This window comes from Geospiza fortis, unplaced genomic scaffold (genome assembly GCF_000277835.1).
Source record: "Geospiza fortis unplaced genomic scaffold, GeoFor_1.0 scaffold466, whole genome shotgun sequence".
Taxonomy (NCBI): domain Eukaryota; kingdom Metazoa; phylum Chordata; class Aves; order Passeriformes; family Thraupidae; genus Geospiza; species Geospiza fortis.
In genome coordinates this window covers 136679-147980 of record NW_005054699.1, presented here as the reverse complement: position 1 = coordinate 147980, position 11302 = coordinate 136679, and the positions used below count along the sequence as shown (strand labels likewise).

The window sequence follows — 11302 nt, the reverse complement described above, 5'->3', positions numbered from 1 at the left end:
CACCAGACACTGCACTGCTGCTGCTGCTGCTGCTGCTGCAGTGGTGCATGGGGAGTCCCAGTGGAGTCACTCCCCTCCACAGCCAAAAATCCATCAGGAAGAGAGGAACAGGTGGAGAGGAAGGAGCAGGCAGGTCTCCGCCATCCCTTTGCTCTGATCAAGGCAGGGGTGAGGAGGGGGTCTCTGAGGGAAATCTCCCTTCAGCTTGGCCTGATATCTGCCTCTGTTCCCACTGGTATAAACAGGAGTGACTTTACTGGCTGTGATTCCTGTCACACACATTTAGTTCTGAGATTCCCAAAAGCTGTCAGTCCCCCCTAATAAAGGGAAGAGTCAGATGTGGTCACAGCCTGCAGATTCCTCCACACTGAAAAACACTCAACCACATGGAATATTTAATGTAAGGAAAAGTGGCTGGCAGATGAAGCTGGAGGTAAAAACTGTCCCTTTACCTCTGGATTCATTATAGGAGCAGAAACTGGGAAAAGCACAGACCTGTTGATGTGGGCAGCATTTGGTGCCTGTCCATATTATGTTCCATTTCAACAGACTTTTACTATTTTTTTCCTAACAGAGCAGCAGGAAATCACAGATTCAGACACGCTGTGATCACCACAAAGCCCTGCAGATTAAAATAAATAAATAAAAGGACCTGCCTTTCTCCAGAGCCTTTGTGCCAGGTGTGAATCAAGGGCGCTGGACCACGTTTGCCCAGTCTAAGCAAAAGGGAACCGGCTCAGTGCTCCCTTTGTCTCTCATGTGCTGTGCCTGGTGCCAGCCCTGCTGATGCCTCAGCACCTGGGGCTGGCTCCATCGCTGTGCTGACTCCAGTGCTTGTTGTTACGTGTTCTGCCTGCACAGCCAGTTCCCAGGCTGCCTCGCTCAGGTGATCCCTCCCTGGCTGGACCTGCTCCGCTGCTTTGGGACACTCCCAGGAGCCCAGGCTGCCTGGAGCACCCAGGAAGGAGCTGCCTGCGAGGAAGCAGGGCTGGATCCCAGAGTCTGCAAAGGGCTGGGAAGAGCCAAGCTGTTCCCCAGACCCCTTATGTGCAAGTACAGACAAAAGTTCCTGGGCTCAATCACCTCATCTTCTCACTGCCCTACACAGCACCAAGAAAGAAAGGCAGCACAGACAGACTGGTTTTTAGGCACACTGCTCAGCCAGCCACAGACCCCTCTGTGCTATCAACTCTCAAAGGACTTCTGAACTATGGGCAAGAAATGAATCAAGGAATTTTGATCCCTGTGATGGGCCTCACCTGGCCTGTACACCACATTCAGTGGCATCACTGACATCTCTTAGGGTGGGCTGTGAAAAGAATTCACGCTTCCAAAATGGCTCTATACACAAAGTTTACAAATCAATTATTAAAAAAAAATATTTGGCCTCAAAAAAATAGGAAAGATCCTATGCAAACAAACTGTTGATGTTCTGGGAGGGTTGGGTTTAGGAGAGGACAGCAATGCCTGAGGGAAAATGACTGGAGCAGACATGGTGACAATGAGACATGGAAAGTGTTAGCTTGCTCTCAAGAAAATGTACTTGGTAAATGATCTGGGAAGGGACCTGTCTCCTCGAAAATGGTTTAAGGTGTGGGGTTTTTAATTCTGCACTGTGTGATGGAAGGACAAGCCAGTGCCTTCTGATCTTGCTGCAGAGGAAGAACCTGTATGAACAGCGGGACATGCTCGTCCTCTCCAGAAGCTGCTTCTCACTTTCTGTTCCAAGGGTTGGACTTCTCCTGAAAAGGATCCTGCCAGTATTACAGGGGTGCAGGACCTGTAGTTCTGAAGTGTAGGCCAGAATTTCCTGCTTTGGTCAGAACATGGAATTGTACAAGAGCTGGAGCAAAGAGGAAGCTGCCCCCAGAAGCTGTGGATGATTCCCCATCCCTGGAAGTGCCCAAGGCCACCTTGGATGGGGCTGGGAGAACCCTGGGCTAGTGTAAGGTGTCCATGGCAGGGGGTTGGAGGAGATGGTCTTGAAGGTCCCTTCCAACCCAAACCATTCCATGGCTGCATGATAATGGATGCTGGACACCTTCCCACGAACTGCTCTTCGCACCAAGCAGGGCTCAGGCACATTCCTCACAACAGGACAGGGAAATATGGCAAATAACCTCGACTCGGCACTTTTTTAGCTACAACTGCCTCTGCCAAGTCCTAATTCTTATCTTTTCTCTTTCCATTCTTCTCTCTGCATTTCCTGCTGAGTCTTACCATGTTCTCCTTCTCAGTGTCCTCTTCAGGCAGTAGGCTCAAAGCCTGGGTTACTGTCAGAATTTCTGGTTGGAATTTGTTATTCCTGTTACAATGCCATAAAATGCTCCCAGACCTTCTCCTTTGGTCATCTGAACAGCTGATCACTCCACGTTAATCATCTGAGAGAATGTCACCCCATTCTTCACTCTGGATAGTCTTAGGTGGATCTCAGTCATCATTAAAAAACAGACAGTACCTCTGCCTGCTGCAGGGAGTTTCACTGCAGAAGTTTTGGCCATCAGATGAGAAATTGTTTCAATTAATCAACTTTTCACTGAGTTTCCAGAGATGGCAGCTGCACTTTCTGTGTTCATACCTGTGGCAGCTGACCGTGATAAAAGGCTCCAAGAACACTTTCTGTGTCTCAGGTGAGCAGTGAATGCCCTGAATGCTGCAGGCATGTGGCAGAGTAGAACTGGTGCCTGGTCTGCACCTCCAAAACCCACTGGACTCTCACTCATCTCTGCTTACTAGGGCAAGGGATCCCACAGAGCATTCTTTGCTGGAGAATCAGAGAGTGGCCAGACATTCGGGATATCCAGGGGATCTTTCTGCAGGCCAGAGGAAGGGAAAAGCGGCGGAAGAATTACATGTTGTAATTTTCTTTGTGAAGTGGTTGCTGAGACACCTGTCAATGTGTCCCACAGTGGCAGCACGTGAACCTGTCAGCCTTAACTGTCCCATGCAGCAAGGGCACAGAGTGGACAGGGAAATCTGAGCTGTGGGGAGCACCAGCACAACACCTGATGTTTACAGCAGCTGGAAATGAAATGTCATCCTGCAGGCAAAAGGCGTCTCTTAGGAGATTACCTGAATGATCACGGAGTCCTTTGCATTGGAAAAGCCCCCTGAGACCCTCGAGTCCAATGGCTCTCCCAGCATTGCCGAGGCCACCACTACCCCATGTCCCAGTGCCACATCTACCATAGCAATGCTCGTGTCACATTCACTATCCTGCAGCCAATCCCTTCCCCTGGGTTTTTATTCAAAAGGTAGCAAGTATAATGAAGCCTAAAATTAAAAAAAAAAAGACAATCAGTGTAAGGTCTAATTTGGAGGAGAACCATGTGCTGCCCTTGACTTTTACTTCCCCCATACACTGATTTTAGAAATGCACTCATCAATATCCTCTTCCTCATTAAGATTATAAAAATCCAGCATATAGGGCCTGATAAGCAGTCCAGACGTGTCCCATGTAACTGTAAAATGCAAAAGAATTCCAATCCTGCAGGGTTTGGAGGTGAATTTCCATTGCCTGGAAAGTTTTGGTTGCCAGAAAAATGATGTCTGGAACATGGGTGAATCTGTCCTGAGCCACAACCCTGCTCTGACACGAGCATACAGACATTTCCGCACTTAGAGAATCTCAGAGTCAGAGACTGATTAGAGTTGGATTAGACAGGTTAGAGTTGGAAAGGACCTTCAAACCCATCTTGTTTCACCCCCCTGCCATGGGCAGGAACACCTTCCAATAGACCAGGTTGCTCCCAGCCCCATCCCAGTCCTGAACCTTCCAGGAATGGGGGAACAACAACTTTTTCCTTTGGCATGCAATTTCCCCTAAATCATATGAAGAGCAAGACCTTTTTCCCCCCTCAGAATACTCCTACTGCCAGGTCACAGCAAATCCAACTCTCTTTTTACACCTCAAATGCAACTATAAAGTCCCTGGGGTAAATAGGAGCGAGACCAAAATGAAAACAACTTTCTCTCCCTAAAATGCAGCTCCCATGTGTCCATCTAATGGGGTTGGGACACACTGTGCTCTCCTGCCTCCTGATCCAGGGAGAACATCTGCACAGGGAACTGATGCTCAGCACTGCTGCCACTGTCACTGCTCCACTTTGGGGTAGTTTGCTGTTACTGACCTATTTTTGGCTTCTCTTGCAGCTGAGATTATTGCAGCTTCCACAAATTAGATGTTTTCAGCAGCAGAAGGATGTGATCAGTACTTCTGTTCCTTCACAGGTGCCTCTTCCCTTTCTAACTGTTCTAGATGGAGAACCCAATCCTCAGGCCAGGCGAGATCGACAACTGACCCCTATTGACCCTGGCCAATTTAGAGTGAGCAACACAGAACCATCCCCTTCCTGTCCTCACACACCAGTCCTGAGGTCTGTCAGGCTCACACCTATGGAAAACTCAGCAAGTGCTAGCCCGTGTGCCTGTGCACGCCTGTCCACACGCATCTGTCCCTGCTCCTGCCTGTACGTGCACAGCTGTGCCAGGGCTCGTGGGCCGTGCCAGCACTCAGAGCACACCCAATCCCTGTGTGTGGAATGCAGGGGCCGTGGGAGCTGCTTCCCAGCTCTGTGCCCACCGCAGACCTCGGCCCTCAGAGCACATCCCCTCTGTCCCAATCTCCTGACCATACATCCCTACAGTGTTCCTGGTCCAAACAGGAGACCGGCCTGGGCTTTGTTACGGGGAGCTCAGTCGGGCTGCAAGACTCTTCCCAAAGAACAAGGCTGAGTTTGGGAATATCCACTCCTGAGGGATTTCTCAAAGGGGACCAGACACAACTGTATGAAGTGTTTGATAAGCAATTTTGATCTGAGGACAGAAGGGTCCCTTCCCTTGCCATGCTCAACACAGCTGGGATATTCCAGGTCCCTTCCCTCACCAGCTCCAGTCCCTGCTGCCTGTACTGGGATGTTCTGGGTCCATTCCTTTCCCATCCGCAGACCCTGCTGCCAGCACTGGGACGTTCTGGGTCCATTCCTTTCCCATCCCCAGACCCTGCTGCCAGCACTGGGACATTCTCTTGCCGCCCTTGCCTCTCGCATCTCCTTCTGTTGCTCTCCCTTCCTGCCATCATGGCGTAACTGGGAGCTCCTGCCACTGGAGCCCTCCCAGATAGAAGCAGCAACCTCCTGCCCATGGATTGCCTGTGGAATTCCCTGTCCTAGATGCCAGTCCTGTGCACAGAACCAGGACAGGCCCTCCCCAGCCCTTGCCCTCCACCTCAGGCAGCCACACAGGTACCCCAGGAGGTACCTGCCCTTCTCCTACCTTACCAGGGAAGCCGGCCAGCTGGTGGGCAGGTAGTGGGTCGCTGTCTGGCTCAGGCGGCCATGCAGATACCCACGAGGTCTCCACCCTTCTCTACCTTCCCAGGTGAGCTGGGGCAGGTGGTGGGTCACTGTCTGCTCACTTGGACGTGCCTGCAACCTGATTCACCTGGGAGCCAGGCGAGCGAGGCTCCACCCAGGGCAGAGCGGGGGTGAGTAACAGCGAGAGAAAGGCAAACTCCGGAGAGCTGCTCCCTCCCCAGGGGCTCAGGGAGCCAGAGATAAGGGCTGCGCATTCCTGAGCCGCCGGAGGCCTCTCCCTTCCGTCTGCCCCGAGCCTGTCAGACCAGCTCGGCACTGGCAGCGGGGCAGGGCTCGCCGCAGCCCCGCTCCTGTCCCGGCCCGTGACACGGACCCCAGCCCAGCCCCGGGCCCAGACCTCGGCCCCCAGCCCCCCGCAGCGCCCCTGGGCGCTGGCCCCCGCTCGGTCATGGCCCTGCGGCTCACAGGGAAAGGGGATTTGGGCTCCTCGGGCACTTGTGGTGCTCTGGGCGTGTTGGGGACAGACAAGCAGCAGCTCCTGGGCAGTGGCACCGTGGAACAGGAGGGCCCGGGGCAGCGCCCTGTCCCCCGTGTCCCCGGGGGTGCCGTGGAAGGGGCTCTGAGGGGACAGCCGCGGCCTCCTGTCTCCCCTCATCACCGTCCCCGCTCCCGCACCGGGGCCCCGCGGGCAGGGAAGGGTTAAGCGAGATTCCCCGCAGCCCCGGGCGTGGCAGCGCCTGTTCCACCTTTCATGTCCCAGCTCGTCCCGCCCGGCCGCCGCCGCCGTGAGGGCCGGGCCGGCGGTGACTCAGGCGGGGCGGAGGGTCCGCCGTGAGGGAGGGACGGAGGGCCGGGCGCAGCCGGGGTGTCTGCGGTGCGGGGACAGGCTCGGCCTCCTCTGAGCAGCTGCAGCGTGTCCAGGGAGGGAGCAGAGCTGCGGAAGAGCCTGCAGTACCGGGCTGAGGGAGCTGGAGGGCTCAGCCTGGAGAAAAGGGGTCCAGGAGGGACTTTCTCGCTCTCTACAGCTCCATAACAGGAGGGTAGAGCCAGGCGGGGGTCAGGCTCTGCTCCCAGTTAATAAATGACTGCATCAGAGGTCATGGCCTCAAGCTGCACCAGAAGAGGTTTAGGTGGGATATTTGGAAAGTTCCTCCTGGGAAGGGCTGTCCAGCCCTGGCACAGCTGCCCAGTCCCCATCCCTGAGGAGACTGAACAGTGGAGGGAATGTGGCACCTGGGGACATGGGCTAGTGCTGGTCCTGGGAGTGCTGGGGGAGCAGTTGGACTCAGTGATCCTAGTATCATGGAATGGTTTGGGTTGAAGAGACCTTACACTTTATCCACTTCCACCTCCCTGCCATGGACACCTTCCACTGTCCCAAGCTGCTCCAAGCCCTGTCCAGCCTGGCCCTGAACACTGCCAGGGATGGAGCGGCCACAGCTTCTGTGGGCACCCTGTGCCAGGGCCTCACCACCCTTACAGGGAAGGATTTCTTCCCAACATCCCAACTAAACTCACCTCTGGCAGTGGGAACTCATTCCCCTGTGTCCTGTCACTCCAGGCCCCTGTCTAAAGTCCAGATCTCTTGAAGCCCCTTCAGGCACTGGAATCAAGGTAACAATTCATCAACGGTTTGGCTTCTCTTCTGTGGACAGAACACTTCTGCTATCTAATGGAATGTAGTGTTGTCTTTGTTTACATTTTTGATATAATCCCTCTTCTGTCATCAGGAAACTGCAAAGGATCTGTTTTGAGGCCCCAAAATGATGGCATTGCTGGTAGTGTCATGGTTTTGATATGGCTGTTTAAGGCAGGACCTATCAGACTGAACACTGGTGACAGCTGCAGAGGTGGCTGTATCAGCACCAGCCATCCCAGAGACCTTGGAATGCTGCCACTATGCACATGGGGGCAATTCAGACCTTCCAGGCAAAAAGATGAACTGCAGCTGAACCCCTCTGGATACAAGGGAGCTACACCATCTATCTGGTATCTCACATATAAACTTAGGTTGGATAAGCAGTGACCCTGTGATTCCAAACGAGCTGAATCAATCCTGCCTGTAAGGAAAGCCAGTTGCAATATGAATTTGGAGCTCTTCCCTGTGTGATACTGAAATATGAATTGGTGAAATCCCTCAGAAAGTCAAGTTTAAACTGATTCATTAGTTTTTCTACAAGGTTTCAGTGTGTGGCTTTACAAAACTTTTATCCTTAAATTATGATGACTTGTAGTAAGAGTCTGGATTTATTTGTAAAGGAACTTAAAATCTTTATAAACTTTGGCTTTTAGATTCTGTCAGACAGCAAGAACCTGTGTGAGTTATTCTGAGATGTTATTAAATCCCAGTGAAAACACACTGGCCTTCCCAGAACTTGTGGGATAACCCTACACTCTTGTTTCAGCCTTTATCTCACACCAGTTTAATCTACTTCATTAAGTCTCATAACCTGTATTTGAGTAAAGTATTTCTCAGTAATGTAGATACAACTATCGCCTTTCAGTCTTCTCATTAAATAGAAAACATTTTAAACCTCTCATTTTCTCTTTTCCAAATCACTTAAAAGGTATTGGTGGATCTTTTCTCTTCCAGTTTTTCAAAACTAACTTTCAAATCTGAATATCAAACAGAATGTTTTTACTTTCAGTTTCACTACTGCTGTATACACAAACACGTCACCGACATTTTACTTGAGTAGGTTTGACTTCTCCTGAGCCAATTTCTTTTGCACTCCAGAGTCAATATTACCTGGAATTGCTGATGTTAAAGCTATTCCTAATGGAATAAAAAGGCCTGTATCCTTCCACTTGGGAATTAGTAATAAAGTTTTACTGCTTTTCTATTCTGAATGTTGGTTGCGTTTATTTTCTTGTACAATTTCTAAGATAATACTGGTTATTTGAGAGAATTTTCTTTCCCTGTAAACGCAATGTACGTGTGTAAGCAGTGTTTGGTTTTCATGAATTACAATGTGTTTGCATTGTTACACTGGATTAGTGCAGTAATCCAAACTGGATAATTACTGTTTGTCACCAGTGTCTCACCAGGCTCCCTCTGCCAACGGCCTTCAAACAAGGCACACTCGTGTCCCAGATTGACGATGTCTGGATTAACCACACAGGGTAAAACAAAGTCTGTGGAATGAGGTGAGACCTAATTTCAGATTGTGGTAGCTGCTTCCACTGGGACTGCAGCTCTCAGAGACAGCAGAGCAGGCAGGGAACACCTGAGCAGGGGGCAGCAGCAGGGAGAACTCTCTGAACAGGTGGGGGAACACCCTGAGCAGCTGGGAGAACACCCTGAGCAGGGGGGCAGCAGCTGGAACACCCTGAGCAGCTGGGAGAACACCCTGAGCAGGGGGCAGGAGCAGGAACACCCTGAGCAGGGGGGCAGCAGCAGGGAGAACACCCTGAGCAGGTGGTAGAACACCCTGAGAAGGGGGCAGCAGCAGGGAGAACACCCTGAGCAGGTGGTAGAACACCCTGAGAAGGGGGCAGCAGCAGGGAGAACACCCTGAGAAGGGGGCAGCAGCAGGAACATCCTGAGAAGGGGGCAGCAGGAGGGAGAGCTCTGCTGCACTCTTCTTCTCAGGAACCAACACAGCCCTCGTGTGTCGGACAGGTCATGCTGGGGTACTGCTCCAGCCCTCAGTTTTGGCAACAGCCTGAACAGGAGCATTGCGAGTGGTCTCAGCACTGATCAAGAGGGGGTTGCAAAAGTTTGTGTCCACAAGTGCCACAGAATTGTTCCAAGAATATCCCCACATGTGGGGATATGGCACTCAAGCACGTGGTTTAGGGGTGAACATGGTGGTGGTACTGGGCTGGTGCTTGGTCTTGGTGCTCTCACAGGTCTATTGTGACCGTAATGATTCTGTGATTCCACACTTTTAAAACTGAAATTCTGGAAATCTGACCTGATGGGAGCTTGGCTTCTGGTAGGTTTAGCTGAGATACTGGGAGGAAATTCTCCCTTATGAGGGTATGAGGCCCTGGCACTGGCTGCCCAGAGCAGCTGTGGCTGCCCCTGGCAGTGCCCAAAGCCAGGCTGGACAGGGCTTGGGTTAGGAATTGTTCCCTGTGAGGGTGTGAGGCCCTGGCACTGGCTGCCCAGAGCAGCTGTGGCTGTCCCTGAATTCCTGGCAGTGCCCAAAGCCAGGCTGGACGGGGCTTGGGGCAGGCTGGGACAGTGGAAGGTGTCCCTGCTATGGCAGGGGTGGGATTAGATGGGCTTTGAGGGCCCTTACCACCCAAAACATTCCATGATTCTGTGATTACCATGTGGCCCCTGGCTCCATCCACCAGTGAGCCCTGGCCCGCTGTGATCACTGCCAGGATGTGAGGAACAGACACATTACCTGCCCCAGAGGCACCACGAGCACACACAGGGTAATCTGGAGAGCAGGACCTCATTCCAGAGCTGCTCCTCTAGCAGGGCAGATCCACGGGCTCTTTGAGAGTGGAGAAGGTGGTGTATCTTCCCCTTGACTCCACACGGGTGACTCATCCCAGCTGCCACTCTGGGTTTGATCTGCTCAGGCTCTGCATGTGTACATATCAGATTATCTGGGTTAAGTGCAGCTCTGCTTTTGCCCTTTATCTGTCTGCTCTGAAGCTGTTTAACATGATCTGCCTGTTTTTATGCCAGCTCAGTTTCAGGAGTCCCAGGCACTGACTGGCACTGAGCTGATTGTTCTGCAGTGACCGCAGGCTTGGTCACTCATCTCACAGGTCCCCAGTGCAATTCCCACCCTCTCTGTGCTGACAGAATTGGAAAAGTCTCTTCAGTGGTTGCATGAGTCATCCATCCCCCTCTAGTTCTTCACAGTGACTTTTTTAAGGTGGAGAAATCCCACATTATTCTAACAAGCAGAACCAACATCTGCATGGAACTCTGGGTGTGGGAACAGAAATGTGGTCTTGCACAGTTTCACTGTTAGAAGTTGTTTGCTTTTTTAAAGAAAATTGCCTTCAATTAAAGGGGCTTATGAGGAATAATGTGTGAAGAATCAGTGTTGCATTTACACAGCAGCACTGTTTGGGTACCAGGGTAGGAGTTGTGAGGGTTTGCTGTTTTGTTCTTTACCAGTGCTCAGCCCTGATGGCTGTCCTTTCCTTCTGGGGAAAACCCAGGAAGGGTCCTTGACCAAAGGAAGGAAAGTCCCTGGGATCAGGTCACCTGGTCTTAACCACGACCCCACTGGAGGGTCCCCCGTGCAGACAGAGGCATTCAGAACATCCAGTATGACCTGAGTAAGAGAACATCCAGACCTGCTTGGCTGGGCCAGACCCACTCCCCCTCAGAACAAGGATATCCAGAGCCAGAGCTCACCCTGCACTGGCAGGGCCTCTGCCTTCAGTAGTCACGGGAGACACATTTTAACTCCAGACTGGTGGCAGTTTGAACCTTCCTTCTGAGGGGATATGGTGCAGACACTGATCTCTGCAGTCACCAGGGACAGGACCTGATGGAATGGCTGAGGTTGTGTCAGGCGAGGGTTAGGCTGGATATCAGAGAAAGGCTGTGCCCCCAGAGGGTGGCTCAGCGCTGGGATGGGCTCCCCAGGGAGCTCGATGGTGCCCGGGGTCCCATCAGCTCAGCTCAGCTCAGCTCAGCCCAGCTCAGCTCAGCCCGTCTCAGCTCAGCTCAGCTCGGCTCGGCTCAGCCCAGCCCAGCCCAGCTCTCTGTGACTCCGTGACTCACCCACACTGCTGTGGGAGCGCAGAGAGGGCAAACACGGCCGGGCAGTCAGGGGCACTCGGTGTGTGCCTGCTCCGTCCTCCCTGAGGAGAAACAGCCTCACTGCACAGCGGCTCCTGATTTAAATGATTTAAATGCTGGTTTAGGGTTATTACATAAATGAGGAGTCACCACAACTGCAGGTCAGTGGTTTCTGCAGGCACAGAGCTGCACTTTTCCATAGGCGGCGCGCAGCACGGGCCCTGAGCCGCTCCCGGAGCCGTTCAGTCTTCGCTCCAGGATCCTC

At 52.4% G+C, this 11302-nt stretch overlaps 1 protein-coding gene across 3 annotated transcripts in view; it reads right to left on the bottom strand.

Moving 5' to 3' along the window:
- The window catches only part of FAM83H (family with sequence similarity 83 member H), a 23849-nt gene extending 14098 nt beyond the window's left edge, over window positions 1–9751 (bottom strand). The window contains exon 1 of one of the 3 annotated variants that reach the window (XM_031065205.1): window positions 9674–9751. In XM_031065205.1, coding sequence (XP_030921065.1) covers window positions 9674–9728 — 55 coding nt within the window. In that variant the 5' untranslated portion in view covers window positions 9729–9751. Of the gene's footprint in view, window positions 1–5274; window positions 5533–9673 lie in introns of those variants that run through there. The other 2 variants (XM_031065206.1, XM_005430894.3) reach the window with 2 other exon arrangements.
- Between the last annotated feature and the right edge of the window lie 1551 nt (window positions 9752–11302).